The following is an 18,703-nucleotide window of genomic DNA, read 5'->3' as shown; positions in this document are numbered from 1 at the left end:
GGTTGAAGGGTTATGGCGAAATTAGATTTTGAACAGACAAAGAGCACAAACACAATAGCAGTTCTTTCACCAAGGGCGCTTCTAAAATGACTATTTCTGTAAAGGCCGCCATACAGTATTTTTATCTAGTTATGTGTATTAATTAAATACTAGCCAGATATGACCCGCGGCCTGTGGGCCTTGGTTTTCGTATTACTGATCCACTGGTTTGAATTTAGATATGTCAAACTTGGAGAATGTTCCTTCAAATTTTTATTTTGCCGTGAAAATAAACGTAGAGTATGACAATGGGAATACCCGTTCAGCCGCCATGTTTGTATTTGTTTCAAAGTTTCGTTCTTTAAATGCAACTGGGTATTTTTTGTCTATTTTATAAGGTCCTCGGGTAGTGGCAGGGACATTAAACACACACTACTGTCTCCGCCATGATCTAAGGAACATTTATGCCAAGTTTTATCAAGATTGGTCAAACGGTTTTGATTTCTATGTGGGACATACATAGATATAAGCATACATACATACACTTTACTTTCTGCTTTATATATTAGATGTGTGTATGTGTGTCATGGTTTAAGATGTTATAAACGAAAAAAAAATGTGTGTGTGATATACAGGACTGGCTAGAGAGGGTGAGGGGAGGGAGCAATGTCAGCTGACATTAGTCAAGGGGTTCAACTAAAATGTAGGGAGGATGGTTGAGTACGTCTGTCGCTTCTCCTCCACTTTCTGTTCGTATTTCCCCCTTCACACAGCTATAAGAATGGGGAAAGGGAGAGAAGCCACCATTGTCTCACGGATGACCGGTCGAGGTTAAGGAATGACCGTGTCACTGGTGTCAGCGGTAAGTCCCCATGTTTCACTCCCGGCAAGAAGACGAACTGTGACGGGGCGTACCGAGATGAACCCTGTAGTACGGGGCAGTTTCCAGTAAGTTTCTTTCGGCGACTAACGACGCTGTTCAGGTATAGTATAGTACGTCCTTTTCAGTGAGTGGGGGGAGGGGGCTTACAGCTGTGTAATGTCGTGATGCAGAGGGAAAAAAAAGGTAAAACGCAGAGTGTCGAGAAAGCAGAGAGGAAGTGAAGTGTGTTGAACAGTTGAACAGTAAGTCGAAACAAATGAGCCCTAACAAGGTCAAGATGGCCACAAACATGTGTGTGTGTGTGTGTGTGTTTGTGAATACAGGACAACAGTAAAGCTGTGGAAACAGATTGTTGCATTAGCTTTACAAATCCAACCATGCCTTGGTCTTCCCCTTACCTTATATTTGCATAATAAATATAGGTATAAATATCGGATTTGGAAATCTTGGTATCTTTTTCATGGAATCTAAAGCGGTGATGTACCTTCAAAATTAGATTCTTAATTCTATAAGACCTAATCCTAACTATAACAGACCTAGTCCCAATCTTAACAGACCTTACCCTAATCCTAACGCTGTGGTTCTACTAAAGAGTTTTGGTTACTAAGCAGATATTGTATCAATCTTAGCTCAAAGAGTAAAGTTGCCTCACAATGCAAAATTCTGTCACCAGGATAGCCTTGAAATTGAACCCTGCCTGTAGTTATCTCAAGCTGACTTTCAGAAGGGTATGATGGGCTTGAGATCATCTTCATTTCTGAAGGACTTTTGGAAACTTTCGAGGTGATGTCCTCTCGACTTTGTGTTTATGTGTGACGTTCATGGCTGGTACTGTGAAATAAACTGTTGGAGGTGGTTCATTTGAATGTTGATACACAATTGATTAGAACTCGCGCATATTCTAATGAAGGCGAAGAATTCAAAATATGGTTACAAAAATTTTATCTCCCAGTGTAGAATGTCTCAAGAGTTCATGGAAGTAATTAAGCGACGCATTCCAATTGCAATCTCATCCAAAACACAAAACAGCATTAAATCACAGTATGTCTTGTTTGAGTCCCAGTCCGAGGTGACATGTACATGGTACAGTTTGGAGAAGCGCTAGCCCAGGCGACGGTCACGAGGTGGAGTTTTAAAGCGAACTTGATTACCCTCGGCGTAGTACCCGCCCAGGAAATAGACCTACATGACGCCGGGCCAGCAAATGTCTTCACAGCTGTCATTGCCAAGTGTCAGACACAACCTACGAGCTCCTGAACATCTTAAGACATTTTGAACATCGTCTGTATGCAAATTGTCTCCGTGCACATAAAGGCACGCATAATTATGCATCATTTAATAATCAATTAACCAAGCGGAAGCAAGCTTCAAAGTATTTTTTTTTTATAAATTAATACTTTTTTATTCTCACAACTGAGTGATTCATAGAGGCAACAGCTAGAAATTCTTTCAATGGATTCTTGTATATGAGAAATGGAGATAGTTAATTACGCAAAATTAGTTCCTTTTTTTTTTTTTAATTTTGGGATATTGTTGGCAACAATTTCATGATAAATGTTTGTAAAGAGATACTTTTCAAAATCTGGTGAAAGGACATCCAGTCACATTTAACGAGTTACAAGCTCTTACTAGTTCCTAAATTTAAGGTATTTACTCCTCCCCCCTCATACACTATTTGGTCGTTTTGATAGACATCTGGTAAATAACCTGTGCAATATTTGTGTAGTTGTGACGAGAACAAGTTCTTAGCGTCCATGACAATTGTGCTCCATATTAAACGTTGACATGACTGGCTCTTCTTTACCACTTGTTTGTTATGTGTTATGTCACCTCTGCCTCTCTCTCTCTCTCTCTCTCTCTCTTTCTCTCTTGTTGTGCACAACTTCTTTGGTGGTCCTATGTCCTGTGTGTACTTTACAGACACTCTGATGTATGACAAATAGACGTGACGGACAGCTGTGTGCAATGTTCATTCTCGCGTCATACTTGAAACAAAGATTTGAAACAGTTTAATGAGAAGTAATATGAAGGAGGTGGGGGGGGGGGGTATATTTAGTCCTTGCAAGGTAATTGTATTCTGTTGTTAGTACTGCATCAGACAGTTGACTTTTAGTGTGTCCTCATTCTTGGAAGTACACAAAAATTCGAGATTTATCTTAAAAAGTTTTTCTCCTTATTTGAAGTCGGTTCAAGTGCATTTTAACATTCTACCTAATATAAAAACTTAAAGTCTTATTCATATTAATAGCACATGGAGCGTTTTCCGAGGAACACCTTACCTTTTGTATTTCATCAGAGAAGAGCGGAACTCTGGGACTGATCCTAAAATTGTAAGAAACGTCTAAAAAATTTGTAAAGCAAACAAAAACGTCAAGTTTCCATCCACCAGTAAGTTTCCATCCACCAATAAGTTTCCATCCACCAGTAAGTTTCCATCCACCAGTAAGTTTCCATCCACCAGTAAGTTTCCATCCAGTAAGTTTCCATCCACCAGTAAGTTTCCATCCACCAGTAAGTTTCCATCCACCAGTAAGTTTCCATCCACCAGTAAGTTTCCATCCACCAGTAAGTTTCCTCTCAGCTCAGAAACAAACTGATCTTAAAAAAATTATTTCTAATCTGGCAGAGCTAAGCTAGGGCAGCTTCTAGCCAAGTAAGAGACGGAGCTTTTCAGCTCCCTTTGTCTCAGCGAGGCGCCTCCGTGGCCTCCGTGGAAACGTCCCCCCGGAAAAGCAAATAGGCTAAGAACGAGAGTGACCATAAGCTCCAGGTGGGCTACCACAAGTCTGCTCTAGCGAACGTACAGGCACGTGGTGAAGATGGAAGAAAGGCCAGGTAACCCAGTCCCGTCTGTTGCACCGTTCTCCAGTGGGGACCATACGGGGTGCTGATGGTCTTACCACGGTTTGCTTCGGTACAGTATAGGAGTAAGGAGAGTCCCCCCCCCCCAGTGAGCACGGACTCCGTCTTCGCATAGGAGGAGACACCAATAGCGTCGGCTGAGGGAGTCGTGTCTCGTTAAAGACAGGTGTAAATAAATGACCACCTTGTTGGGGGGGGGGGGCCTCCTGACAGGGAGGTTGGTGAAGAGCCATTTCCCTTCCTGGCCACGGGTTAAAATCCTTTCCGGGTCAAAGTTTATAAAAGGGATAGATAGATAGATAGATAGATAGATAGATAGATAGATAGATAGATAGATAGATAGATAGATAGATAGATAGATAGATAGATAGATAGATAGATAGATAGATAGATAGATAGATAGATAGATAGATAGATAGATAGATAGATAGATAGATAGATAGATAGATAGATAGATAGATAGATAGATAGATAGATAGATAGATAGATAGATAGATAGATAGATAGATAGATAGATAGATAGATAGATAGATAGATAGATAGATAGATAGATAGATAGATAGATAGATAGATAGATAGATAGATAGATAGATAGATAGATAGATAGATAGATAGATAGATAGATAGATAGATAGATAGATAGATAGATAGATAGATAGATAGATAGATAGATAGATAGATAGATAGATAGATAGATAGATAGATAGATAGATAGATAGATAGATAGATAGACAGACAGATAGATACTGTCGTTCATGTAAAAGCCGGCCCAGTCGCTTCTCGACATAAAACTATTTTATCCTTTCAATCTGTTTAAACCTGGAGCCTGAAATTGTTTTATTTATGAACTTCAGCTTACAACTGACCTGTCCAAATGTCCGGACACACTAGATCACTGTCGCCCGGGGGGGGGGGGGGTCCAATAAGGTAAAGGCGAAAGCTGTTCATTAGTATGTGGTTAAGGTCTCTTGGACGCAGCACGCTCACCTTAGGGTGACATGTGATGGTCACTTCACACGGCCTGGATAGTAAATGTCCACTTTGTACAACCTGTCAGGACGTGGGCGGGGCGGGAGGTCATTGCGGTCATGTAAGACAAACTAAAGGAAATCATTGCGCGCTATTTTGTGGTGATGGAATGTCAAGACATTAGGTAAACAAACAAAAAAGTAACATTCCCCTACCCCTCCCTTTCCGACGTTTAGATCTATATGGTAGTTGATGTATAGGTCACCTGTGTCTGTTGCCCAACGGTTAACGAGGGTGCCATGTGGCCAACATAACAACCAACAGCTTTACATTACTTTTCCCCAACTAATGTTAAGTTAGAGCTGGTTTGAATCAGAGGAGCCCTAAAGATCCTGAAATGAAAACTCACAGTATTCGACAAATTTGAACACGGGATCTTCCGGTTCGAAAGCTAAACGCTTTCCCACTCGGCCACCGCGCCTCCAAGACATTAGGTGCGTAAACAAAGATAGCAAGGTTGGTAAGTTTGTGGTTGTCTAGAGTTTCTGTTAGCTCGTGAAATTCGTAAAACAAAGATTTTTAATCATTTAAAAACTGTATCCATTGGGAACAGCAAACATATTACTTAGGCAATTACAGATCAGAACGATTTTGTAAAGATCTGTATGATGTAGTTGCTTTGTTCACTTGGCACTGCGTTGCTGCTAGATGGAGTTGTCGAATCGGAGGGTCCGTGGTTCACGCCCGGTCAGTGCGGTAAAAAACATGCTAAAGTCAGCATTAGAAAAATGGTGACCTGCATACACACTCTTATGTCTGCATTCACACTCTAATGTCTGCATTCACACTCTTATGTCTGCATTCACACTCTTATGTCTGCATTCACACTGTAATGTCTGTATTCACACTGTAATGTCTGTATTCAACTCTAATGTCTGCATTCACACTCTTATGTCTGCATTCACACTGTAATGTCTGTATTCAACTCTAATGTCTGCATTCACACTCTAATGTCTGCATTCACATTCTATTGTCTGCATTCACACTCTTATGTCTGCATTCACACTCTAATGTCTGCATTCACACTCTAATGTCTGCTATCTTGCTTACGTCATTTCTCGGTATACGTCAGTATAGCCATGAAAGCCCTCGTACGGCACTGCACCATGAAAGCCCTCGTACGGCACTGCACCATGACAGCCCTCGTACAGCACTGCACCATGACAGCCCTCGTACAGCACTGCACCATTAAAGCATTGGAAATGTAAATCAAAAAACACAATTTGTGGACAAACTTGTACATTTTGTCATGGACAAACACCCACACGGCATTCACCACTAGTATTGATTCTAGAGTATTCTAGACCATGAGTTTGTTTCTTTCATTCCAGAACTCTCCTTACGAATTGAAAGAAGCGGGTGAGACGTGGAGAAGTATTGGCCAGCCCCCAGGATGTTATCCTTACGACCCCAGCAGCATGCATCCCTATCCTTATCCCAATGCGTAAGTTCATGTCGTCGTGCTCTTTTGGCATTTGCTCTAAGAAAACACACACACACTGTCTTTTTGTCCAGCTCAATCTGTTTGTCAGGTAAAAGGTTTGTACATTTTATTTCTCAATAAGTTTCTCAATTTCTCAATCGCCGATTAAGCTGACATTTGCGCACCAATTATTTCTTTTACATGACAACACAAGAATCAATGTAAAAAAAAAAAAACAATTAGTTAATTAACTAATGTTAATGTATTATTTTGATCGGTATCTTGAACAAGGGAAAGAACTCGTACTTGACAGATGTGGTGGTTGAATTTGAACTATTTTAGTTCCCCTGAGAAATATTGAGTGCTGAGAGATCAATTTTTTATGCTTTTAAAAAACGATCATGTAAACATTCACCATGAAACCCTCCCCCCTTTCCTCCCTTCACCTTTCACAACTGGTCCAAATTAAGGGATATAATCATAGCGCATTGAGAAATCTAAAATTAAACAAGAACAATTGATAAAAATATTTCTATTGCACTTATGTATATGTCTAGGTCAAACGAACATGTAGTCCCATGACTTATCCAAACTATTTGATACAAGTAGGCTACACATAACACAAGCTTTCTTTTTAAGTTTTCTCTACGTTTTTCTTCTTTCTTTCAATTATATTTGAACTGGACATTATTTCTAGCATTGAATAATGAAAAGTTAAAAATAAATTCTAAAAGCTCACACGATATAAAAAAAAATAGAGAAACAAAAGATTTATATTATTTCATATATTTTCTGGGATCGCTGAGTATAAAAAAGGAAAATTTAAAATTCGGGATTTCTTGTTGATTGTGCCTATAAAGATTTGTTATTCAAACAGCGTATATTGTTTCTTTATACTTCAATGATGACAAACCAGCCCAATGTTTCATCATTCTACACGACCCAGAAACAAATATTCCCTCTCTTCGTCATAGCCATGGAAACACACCCCTAAATAAGCTTGTTTTTAAATGGCCTTTAAAAAGAAAACAAATGCACCACGCTCTAAAGACACAGTTGTATAAACTAAGCAACAAAAAATTTTATAGGAAAATAATGACCAAAAAAAAAACAACGATTATCACTTTAAAAACATGTAAAATAGAGATAATGGATTATTGTTAAAGACCTTTGCCATTAGATCTAAGAAGTCCCGTAAAGTGATTTGTCAATTGGTTTCCTGTTTGTCTTTTGTGTCCTCATTTTATTAAAATAAGTAGCCCGCTAATCTGTTGTAGATCTAGATCCAATGTAATACTCTAAGATTACTTGCTTAATTTATGTTTAAGAGAACTTACTCTAGAAGTCTGTGTGAATTGAAATACTGTATCTCAATATAAAGTCTATTTATAGCCACGACTCTCTTTTTTCTGTCAGTTTTGGCGGGATGGACATCAACAGTGCTGCCAGACGTAAGAACGCCACCCGCGAAAACACAAACACACTGAAGGCTTGGCTGTACGAACATCGGAAAAACCCGTACCCTACCAAAGGGGAGAAAATCATGCTGGCCATCATCACCAAAATGACATTGACACAGGTGAGTTATCCCTCGTGAACTAGGTTAGACAATCAGTTGCTTACTGGCTTGCCACAATTGATTACTCGTAGACTAAAGACTAAAGATTCTCTGCCGCATCTCTGTACTATTCATTTTCTTCAGGTTTATACAGAGGGTAATTTTGAACCCCCCCACCCCGGGAAACCCACTTGAGGGGTACCTCAAATGAGTGTTTTTTACATTAAATATTATATATTATGCAAAATGCAGCCCCCGGGCACCCAAATGATGGCAAATTCCTAGCTACACCACTGGGTTTATAATGAGATGTATATAAAGCTTTCCAATGTACATTTCACAACCACACAGTAGAGGCAGAGGCGTAGTGAGGGGGGGGGGGTGTGGGTAAGGGGGGCACGATGGCCCGGGTGCCACCCTCAGGGGGGCGCCACACGCAGCCTATATTTATATGTAATATTCATGGAAAAAGGGGGCGGGGCGCCAATAATGTACCCTCTCCCCGGGCGCACGTTTTGCTCACTACGCATCTGCAGTGAAGGTATAAAGAAACACCGATATGTCCGTTTTCCGTTATGCTTTGTATACCCCCGCACCGTTGTATACCCCGCACAGCAGTCATTCGTTTGTAAAGACTTGTTTAAACCGCGGGTTATATGTGCATTTATATAGTACCTGTATAAACGTTTAAAAAAATATGCTGGTAACTTCATATCGCATTATAACGTAATAGTAGTCTATGCGTGCATTTTGGGCTGGTCTTAGGCCACTGCAACCTATGCGGCCGCAGTGGGCCCTCACTTTCTTAAGTCCCGCCCCGCGCGAATTCCAGGTGTAAATTTTTTATTAAACCATTTTAACTTATTAAAGGATTCCTGGAATTCTCCTGAAATTCTCAAATATACGAAAAAGTCATGAAAATCTCCATAAGTTATTAAAATCTTCTGAAAACGAATGCTAATCTCCTTAAAAGCAGACAAAATTGTCATTTCGGAGTGTCATTAAATATGGACAAAGCCAATCATACTCGCTATAAAAAGAAAACGGCATTGTCAGCTTTCATTTAATAAAAATATAATAATAAGGCGAATTTTAACCAAAACTAGAAATTCAAAAAATTTACTTTTATAGTCCCTGGCAATGCCTGGCATACAAATATAGATCTAAATCTATCTCGACCTCTTAAAAAAAAGACTAAAGCGATTTTTTGCTTGTCGATAGTAAATCTAAAAGGCAAATCTAAATGTTTATCGACTTATTGTTGAAAAACTATCATCTACTGTAGATGGCTCGTAAAGTTAATTTGACAGTGATTTTGTACTTAGTAAAGAATGAATCAAATGCAAAGACGAATTTATTTTCTAATACAAAATATAAATTTTCACTTATTATCCTTATCACAACCAAGAATGGGCCCCGCGCAAGCTTTTTCGCATAGGGCTCCGCAATCTGTAGGACCGGCCCAGCGTGCAACCCGGAACAATACTCAGAAATCCTACCGAAAAAAAAAATGAATAAACAAATAAAACACAAACCCGATGCCTATGCTACCAGAAATTTTGCTGTGTTAAAAATTGTATGAATTGTGTTTTAGAAATACTTGACCACTGGTGTGTTGAATCTCTCAGGTGTCCACGTGGTTTGCTAACGCCCGACGGAGGCTGAAGAAGGAGAACAAGATGACCTGGTCCCCTCGCAACAAGCCGGGCGACAACGATGATGTGGATGATGACGACAGCAAGGACAAGGGTGATAATGCAGACAGTGATGACGAGACGATGGGCAAGTCGCCAAGGGAAGAGAAGAAGGCTTGCGACAGAGGTAAAGCATTCGTATCATTGATAAGATAGAAGATAAGATAATTATGCATTACAATTTAAAAAGATCACAAAATGGATATCATGTTTCTGAATCTTTTTGCCATTTTTGTAACTTCAATTATTTTATACAACGAGATTTAGTGTAGATGTTGTGGAACTTATACTAGGTGCATGGTCTTTTGAATTCTTCGGTTCTATTTAACACTGGTTACTCTGGTAAAACTTAGTTAAACGTTCTGTAAATTTTGTATTCGGTAAACTATTATGTTTACGAGTGACTTTTAAATGTGACAACATCTTCCATTTCAGAGTGTTTCTTTCTTTTATTTAAAAATATAAATCTACCATACATAAAGACAAAAAAAAAAAAGAATACTCCTAGCCCTACATATGCACCCTGAGAAATTTGGAAATCTAAATCTTGATAAAGACCACTACACCTGGCTTTTATAAGATACATTCTAGGCATATTCTGCAATGGAACAGATATTCTCTTTGCACTTTAGTTATTCTACTATGAAAGAAGAGAATACTGTCGCTTGTAATAATTTATTTTGTTTATATGTGTACACTTTGGAAAGAGAAAGAGGACTTACGAAATAATACATCCAAAAGTGTCTTTAGACTTTCAAAGGCGGATCGAAACGAGAAAAAAATCAATGTGGAGTGTCGGTCTGTTACAGGAGCGGAGCAAAGCAGAGTTGTCTCATTCTTACGAACCACTAGGCTTACAGGCTTATAATGCTGGCTGTTCCGTTGCAGGATGTAATAATAATGTTCTGGTAATTAGGGAAAAAAACACTTTTCAGCGCAGACAACGGGTATCAGCTTTAATTGGTATATAAATTATCTTTTTTTTTTTTTTTTTTTTTTTTGGGGGGGGGGGGGTCATTATCTATAATCTGTACTGACACATAAAAACTGGTGCTGTTGTCGTCGCAAGCTAATGTAAGACAAATGTGACATTAAGACTAAAGTATTTCTTGACTTGGTTTAGGTACAGGTTATTTGAATTAAAGCACACCAAAAGCAGGAAATCAACCCCTGGAGCAACCAATGAATCAGTAGCTCTGATCTAAAACAAAGTAGGCGACGGTCTTAATGGATGAAGTATCTCCCGAGTGGAACGTGCAGCTACAAATTTCCCACCAACAGCTACATCTAATATATCAGTCCGCGTTCAACTCAGTGCAGTGGCTGCCAGATCTTACTACGCACGTCAGCCAGTTAATCCTAGCGAATAAAATAGGCCCATTAAAAAAAAAAAAAAAGAAACGTTACTCATAAATCCTAGTCGTCTGCTTGGTTGGCACTACAGTGCGCAGTACGTCATCACTTCTTGTGGACCCCTAACAAAAATAAGAAACAATATGGCAACTTTGATTTTATGCTAGTTCATTACATATATTTTTTAAAATAATTTTTTGGTATTTTCAGAAACTTTATTTTTCTTCTTACCACGCCTGCCCTCCCCCCTCTTTCTCTCTCTCTCTGTCTCTCTCTCTTTCTCTCTCTCTCTTTTTTTCTCTCTCTCTCTCTTTCTTTTTTTCTCTCTCTCTCTCTCTCTCACTTCTTATCACCATCAGGGATTCTTTTCTTTACAGACCACTAACAAATTACGTGTTTACTTATGAAATCGAGTTGTACGTCATTTAATTATTTTGTTATTTATAAAGATTGTCTCATATTTTCAGTAAATTCAGTAGCGACCATCAAGTCATCCTTGACTTGAGTTGAAAACGAGATTATTTCTTCCTTTTCAAACTCATAAATTTCTTCTCTAACCATTTCACCACGCGTTGTCCAGTTGGAAACACAGATGTTGAAAACACGAGGGGAGGTAATGTGACGGATAAAGGGGGGTGGGAGGAGATGCGGAAGGGTAGAGGAAAGAAGGTATAGGAAGGAGGGGTTTGGACTCAAGTCGTAACTCAGGTGAAACTAAAATTAAACTTTAAGAAAGGTCCTGGCCGTACCTGTTACGCCATCGCTCCGATCTTAATATTTATGGCGGACGGCGGTGTCAACAGCGCCCCGCTCCCCCAGTGCTCTACGCCTTGATGGAGTGGACAGCGGGAAGTTTATAGTTTGCTGTAGAGCGAGTGACAGGACTGTCGTAGAGGGACATCACTGGAAGTTTTGTTTTGTTTTGTTTCATTTGTTTTTTTCGGAGATTTCACTTTTTCATTTCCTTAATTAGAACACGTTGAAGGTAAATAGGCGGGGTTTCCACACTTGGACAAAGTGCTTTAGGGACAGGTCATCTACGACCACTGGGCTACTGGCCTTAAATCTAGTACTCTAGTATTCGATTCTATTGTTCATTTTATTCGACTCGAGTAAGAATGAATTTTTTAAAAATATCATCAGAAATTGCTTGCTATAAAACAGACTAAGTATGTAATCGATTGACAAATAAGTCGAACTGGGAGATCAGTCGGTATCCCCGTGATATCAAGTCCCACCTCAAACGTCTAACTTTGCTTCCACTAACTTCGACGGCTGGGTGGAGCTGCGGTGACCTGAAATGAACTTTGACTCAAAAGTGTTCCAGTTTTTCCCGGATAAGAAGTGCACGCGATTATTCTGGACACTGTACAAGTTGTTCCTTGAGATGCTTAGGTCTATTATACATGTAAAATTTCTAGCTTGAAACTGCTTTGCATCAATCTTACTGTAAACTACATCTTCACTGAAAAACTATCTGAAAACCTCCAAACTGAAAATGCCTTACTGAAAATACCTAAGAACCTTATTACTGAAAACTGTCTAACAAGTAACAACTTCCTTACTGAAAACTGCCTAATAACCTCCCTACTGAAAACTGCCTAAAGAAAGACAAACTTTCTTACTGGAAACAGCATAACAACCTTCTTACTTTAGCATGTAAATAAATGTATACACTAGTTTTAAAGGAAACAAACAAATAAACAAAACAAACCACTTTTAGCAGAAACAATGTCTAGGTAGTGGAAATAGCTTCCTTATGCCACCATAGAGTGTACACCTACACATTTGCATGTAAATTCACACAATTTGTTACGTAGATGTCTAAGTCTTATTATTTTTAAGAAATGTAGCTCTGGCACCATACAAAAATGAATAATTTAGCTACATTAGAGTTTTGAAATGTTATAGGCCTACTAATTAAATTGTTACAAGACCCAATGATAAGCTCTTTCCGAAGGTGATAGTGTCAAATCAGTATTAAGATTTTTTATTAAGATTCGTTTAATTTCCCATTGATTTCAGCAGTTTTTAAACTTATTTAACTAAAGGCGGTTGTTCGGACACACTCTTAAACCGTTGGCCACAGAAACAGATGACCTTTACATCGTAGGTCTCAAAGGGGAACTTTAATTTTCTAAATCAATGATTCATTACATTGTTGTTTTTCTTCTACTTCTTAAGGATCCCCCCCCCTCCTCTTAGTCAATAGCAAACAGGTAGAGACATAAACCTGCAACCTGCTCAATATTCAAATTTAAAAATCTTGGGTTTCCGGTTCACTAAACACTAGAAATAAATAACTTGTAACAAGTTTACGAGAGGACATCATCTGTACTAGTTACACACACCTAGTCAACATCAGCTTGCAAAACAAAACTAACACCGTCACATTTTAGATTTTTTTTTCGCGTCTTTTCTTTTGATCTTGGCTGTATTCAAAATAACTCAGTTTGTGGCCATGACATAACAAAAGTATTTTTAGCAGGTGTAAATTATATTTAGTAACAAGGACGCGTGTTCTATATCTAGTAAATAAATTCTTAAGTAGGCTAACTTTGGCCTGTTTAAATGTCTATCGAAACAAGATCAGAAAAGAGTTTGCAAAAGATAGATAGACTACTAACTCATGATGGGGCTACTCTCGACGATTTTAGTTGTATTAACTGTAATTAAATTTTAGATCTCAAAGTGAAAGATGAAGCGAACAATAAAATTATCAATATCAATTTATCAATGACATACCAAACCTATAACAAATATTTTACATAGAAATATATGACGTTCTTCATGATTTTCATATATAGTGGGGATTTTAATTCATTTAGAAGATATTGTTTTGAGTATTTATCGCTTCGTCTGTTATGTTAGAATATATGTCAAGTAGTGCTGTAATGTGAATTATTAAATTAATATTTTGAGGGAGTTTATAAAAATAATTAATTTTAGTCAATTTACATTTCCCCGGCAAACGATTCGATTCTGTTTGTGCCATTGTAGATACATAAAGGAAACAAACAAGCATTGTATTGTAAACACAATCATAAATGTAAAATCGTCATAAATAGGCATTAAAAACATCACAAACTTGCTCCTGCCTTGGGGGGGGGGCATATATTTTCAACAAATATGTCACGAATCTTATTGCGCAAAAAAAATCGTCCAATGGAGACAATTCCATGCGGGCAGACGTTTTGAGGGGTTGAATAGTGCCAGTTCAAGGACCGGACATCAGTCAAAGTTCTCTTCTTAATTTCATCTAAACCTACCTAAGCCTCTAAGGCGAGTCTAAGCAGTTCCATCTCAACGCTCATTTAACAAATATTTTTGATTATTTTCTTTCTCCAGAGAGCCGCCACCAAGACGATGGTGCAGTTACTTCCCCTGCTTCGTTCAACAAAAGAATGAACGAAACTCCCAGTGATTCAAGTCAGCACGCGAGAGCACACATGCCCAGCCAGTGTCAGCTGAGTCAGACAGAAATAGCAAGGCAGAAGCCCAGCTACACTTCACTCCAGGAGTGTCAGCAGAGCTTCCTCCACCTTCCTCCCCCAGCCCACGGATACAGCAACGTCTGCGCCCCTGGTTCGGCCATGGGAAGCAACGGAGGAATGCCGCCGTCGGGGGCGTCGTCGTCAGGAGTAGACTCCACGGCTTCACTAAAAAGCCCGGACTCTTTATGTTCCAACAGTGATGACTCCGGACTCAGTGATGTCAACTGTGGCTACCCTGACTCGGTTCACGGTACCATGGATGGGATGCGACCCAAAATTTGGTCCCTTGCGCACGTTGCTACTTCGGACGCTGGCTACGTGGGGGCGCCCAATAATGGAATGAACAACAACCTAAACTGTAACCCTATGACGAGACACCTTGGCTCCAGCGCCAGGAGCCACCACCAGATGGCGCATATGGCAAACGGAGGCCTAACGCCAAGCCACATGGGCAGCGGACATCTTGTGCACGACGGGGCACAGCCCCTGGTATCACACTCTCCTTCCATGCCCTCATCTGGCCTATCGACACCCTCCTCTTCGACAGCCCCGCCGCTTCAATGCGGCATGCCCCAGTGGGGCTCTATGTACGGTACTAGTCCAGGACTCGGGGCCTCTTATGGCAAACCATTTTGTCAAGGCCCATTGTTTTCGCAACCTCTTCCCAGCATGCACCAGGGAGGTCACATGACTTCCGGTCAGCCTAACCCACTCAACAGCGCCCACTGCTCTTCGCCAGCGTCTTTGTACAATCATAACATCGGGACGTCTTTGGGGTACCACTCGAGCGCAAAGATAGTCATGGAATGATGTCTGAACGATGTGATGATGGAACATCAAATACTGATGTACTGAAGGACGACTTTATGATGTGTACATGTGGAGTTTCAATGCAAGTAAATGACACATACACTATTAGGAATTGATAACAAATAGAATAGTGAAACAAGAAATGATGAAATGTACACATAAATATTAATACGTTGACTGATGGCATATCAAAGCTACAAACTGATTTCACCAGTGTCATACACAAACAGTATTTGAACATTCAAATGTATTCAATCTTGCCATGATATTGTGTGGCTGCTGAGACTTCAAAGACGACTCGATGTTATCTCTCTAATGAGACGATTTGGGTTAGCTCTGGACTTCCGTGACCTATATCGAAGGTGTCATCGATTGGGAAAAAAAAAGCGTTTAAAATTTGAATTTCAACAGACAGGAAACAGTTTTACTTCAGTATATGTGTATTGTTACTAAGACTTTATAACCTGTAACATACGCTTACTAGTCATAAACTAGATCTTTTTTTTGTATTCATAAATAGCATTTCATCATTTGTAGTCACTATCGCAGACATTTGTTAATGACGAATGTTACTTGCACTCATTAACACACAGACACACACATATTAGTACACAGAATGCCTCTTAAATGCAGGGGTTCTAAAATCCTGCTCTGGACAACATGGAAGTTGTGGTGTGTACCCATTGTTTCGTCCGAGGAACTTTTATAAAGATGACCAAACTTTATATATATATATATATATATATATATATATATATATATATATATATATATATATATATATATATATATATATATATATATATATATATATATATATATATATATATATATATATATATAGCGTGAGTCCCATTAAACGTTGGCTGTATTTCTGGTGATGTTGCTGTGATGTTAAATTGATGTTTTAGTGATGTTGCAGTGATGTTACAGTGACCTAGTCAAGTTCGATGTAAGAAACATTGAACAAAGAAGTCTATTTATTAGGAGCATGTTGTGAACTGATTGCATGTAAGGAGTGTGTCTTTAAACAGCATTGTTAGTGTTTTCCTTTTTTTTTTAAAGCTAATTTCCCTTGGCCGATTGAGAAACTCTCATTGTCCATTACCAATCCCCTTCCTTTTCCCAAAGAGATTTCCTTTTTTTTTTCTACATCTTAATCTTAGCTTCACATGTTTATCTCCATTTACCCCTGTACGGACCTACACACTTACACACATATAGTGTCATGTCCGACATTGTCCAAATCGATACACAGATAAATTATTGTAAAAACGATACAATAAAGAAAACGAGCACTAAAAATAGCCTATGAGCGATTTCAAGTCTTTTTATATACATATAGATCTAGATATATATTTAAAACAAAAGCTGAAAGATTGTTAAAGAAGTATAGATCTAGATCTAGTATGTTTCTTCTGTTCTAGATAAGTTCAAACTTAATCATTGGCTAGGAAAGATGGGCATAAATCAAACATAATGCCTCATCGGGGAGTTGAAGTTCGCAGGTTCAAATCCTGTTTGGAAAAACTTTTTTTTTTTTTTTTTTGAAGGTTGTGGGAAGGGGGCATTTTACTTTACACTTGTAGCTGTTGGGTAGCTGTTGGCAGGGCCGGTCTTAAGCCACTGCAACCTATGCGGCCGCAGTGGGCCCCGCACTCTCGTAGGCCCCGCGCGAATTCTTGGTTAAATTATTAAATTTAACCATTTTTTACTTATCATTAAAGGCTTCTTATTCTGGAATTCGTATGAAATTGCAAAATATGTGCAAAAGTCATGAAAATCTCATGAAATTATTAAAATCTTCTGAAAACTGATGCAAATCTCTTAAAAATAGACAAAATTGTCATTTCGTAGTGTCATTCAATATAGACAACGCCAATCCTACTCGCGATTAAAAAAAACCTGGCATTGTCAGCTTTCATCTAATAAAAAATGTAATAATAAGCCGAATTTTAACAAAAACAAAAAGTTCATATACTTAATTTACTTTAATAGTCACTGGCATCTAACTAGAGATCTAAATCTCGACCTCTTAAAACAAAAGCGATATTTTGTGAGTCGATAGTAAATCTAAAAGGCAGATCTGAATGTTTATCGGCTTTTTTTTGGAAACTCTACTATCTACTGTAGACGGCTAGTAAAGTTAATTTGACAGTGATTTTGATTTAGTACTTAGTAAAGTATAAGACGAATTTATTTTCTGATACAAAATCTTAATTTTCAATAATTATCCTTATCACAACCCAGAATGGGCCCCGCGCAATCCGTTTCGCATAGGGCCCCGCAATCTGTAGGACCGGCCCTGGCTGGTGGGATCCCAATCTGACCTTTACAATTAATACCACATTAAGTCAAAGGTTATACAAATGTTGGGGCTTTAATTAGGTTTATGCATGTGGGTTGTTTGTATTAGAATTGAGTTTATTTAGAAAATACATTTTTTTTTTTTAAACTATAGATGTAGTTTATCTCCTTGGAAATGTGATTCATATTAACGGCATAGTTTGGTTACATTTAAAAGAAACATGAATAGAAATATAGAAAGATGTGAATTTGACGCATACAAATATTAGGAATACCACCTTTAATACAAAAAATGAATATATGAAGTCTCTAACTGTTGTTTTAAGTATGAGTTTGAGATGCTACAAAAATATGATGTCGCTAACTTCATTCCCACATGTATCTGCCGATTTTAGTTCAAGTAGACCTATTAGTAAACCAAATGTTGCTTTCAAATAATTAATTCCAATCAATGCTACTGTGTGAACTTTCCGATTGGCTTCTGTAGAACAAAATATTGATTTCTGAATATACTTTGGGCTTGCTACGTCATTAGCACATGACTAAGTGATTACTCGACTAATGTCCCTTCTTCTAGCAGTTTTCAATTCCTAGTTAATTTCTTACAATTTCTTATCACGCCCAATAGACAATCAAATCACAAAGTGTTTACAATTACTTCCGGACATTCATGACTTCCGGCCTTTTCTCAGTCTGATCGTCTGCATTGGAAATGTCTTTTTATTCGGTTTAATGAAGACCCAAATTGATTGTAAGTTTAGGTGGATGTCGGGCAACACTAAAAATAGTAAAAGTTGTAGTCAATTTTACTACTTTGTATACAGTATAAAATAATTGTCAAGTACGTTTATTGACTTTGAATGTTGCTACGGAAGAGGCTTAGAAAATTTGATTCTGCAGCTCTAAAGTATCACAAAAAATTATCATATTAGTTTTAAAAACACAACACCCTAGCGTATAGAGATCACTTCTGTTCACCGGATACACAAACTAACGCAGCTATTTATAGATTTCCCGCCATAAATGAAAGTTTCTGATGTTTCAAGCAGGTATTACATTTTGTTTGGAGAGTTTGACAGAAAGTCTGTAGGCCTACTTAGTGAGTGTTTTACATTTTGTTTGGTGAGCATGAGATACATTCATTCCATTGAATCTAGTGTCATGGAAGTATTGGATCATTACACTTTTCAAATCATTCATTTGTGTTAGAAAACTCACATATAATAAATAGATCAGCCTAGGAGACAGCAACTCGTGTAATTGTTTCAATAAACTGCCCTTGTAATAACAGTGAACTATTCCTGCATGACT

At 38.4% G+C, this 18,703-nt stretch overlaps 1 protein-coding gene and 1 long non-coding RNA gene across 4 annotated transcripts in view; one reads left to right on the top strand and one right to left on the bottom strand.

The window, feature by feature from the left end:
- LOC129927376 (uncharacterized) overlaps positions 1-10,363 on the bottom strand; it is a 110,233-nt gene extending 99,870 nt beyond the window's left edge. Inside the window, exon 1 of the long non-coding RNA XR_008778988.1 lies at positions 10,151-10,363. This is a non-coding gene — a long non-coding RNA (uncharacterized LOC129927376). The remainder of the gene's footprint in view (positions 1-10,150) is intronic.
- Positions 1-18,333, top strand: part of LOC106070569 (iroquois-class homeodomain protein IRX-6-like) — a 77,294-nt gene extending 58,961 nt beyond the window's left edge. For all 3 annotated transcript variants that reach the window (XM_056036138.1, XM_056036140.1, XM_056036139.1), the window contains 4 exons: positions 6,085-6,197; positions 7,593-7,755; positions 9,363-9,555; positions 14,130-18,333. In XM_056036138.1, the coding sequence (XP_055892113.1) occupies positions 6,085-6,197; positions 7,593-7,755; positions 9,363-9,555; positions 14,130-15,085 (1,425 nt within the window). In that variant the 3' untranslated portion in view covers positions 15,086-18,333. The remainder of the gene's footprint in view (positions 1-6,084; positions 6,198-7,592; positions 7,756-9,362; positions 9,556-14,129) is intronic.
- The last annotated feature ends 370 nt before the right edge of the window (positions 18,334-18,703 follow it).

The sequence above is a fragment of the Biomphalaria glabrata genome, chromosome 7 (genome assembly GCF_947242115.1).
Source record: "Biomphalaria glabrata chromosome 7, xgBioGlab47.1, whole genome shotgun sequence".
NCBI lineage: Eukaryota > Metazoa > Mollusca > Gastropoda > Planorbidae > Biomphalaria > Biomphalaria glabrata.
This window is presented reverse-complemented; position numbering and strand designations above follow the sequence as displayed.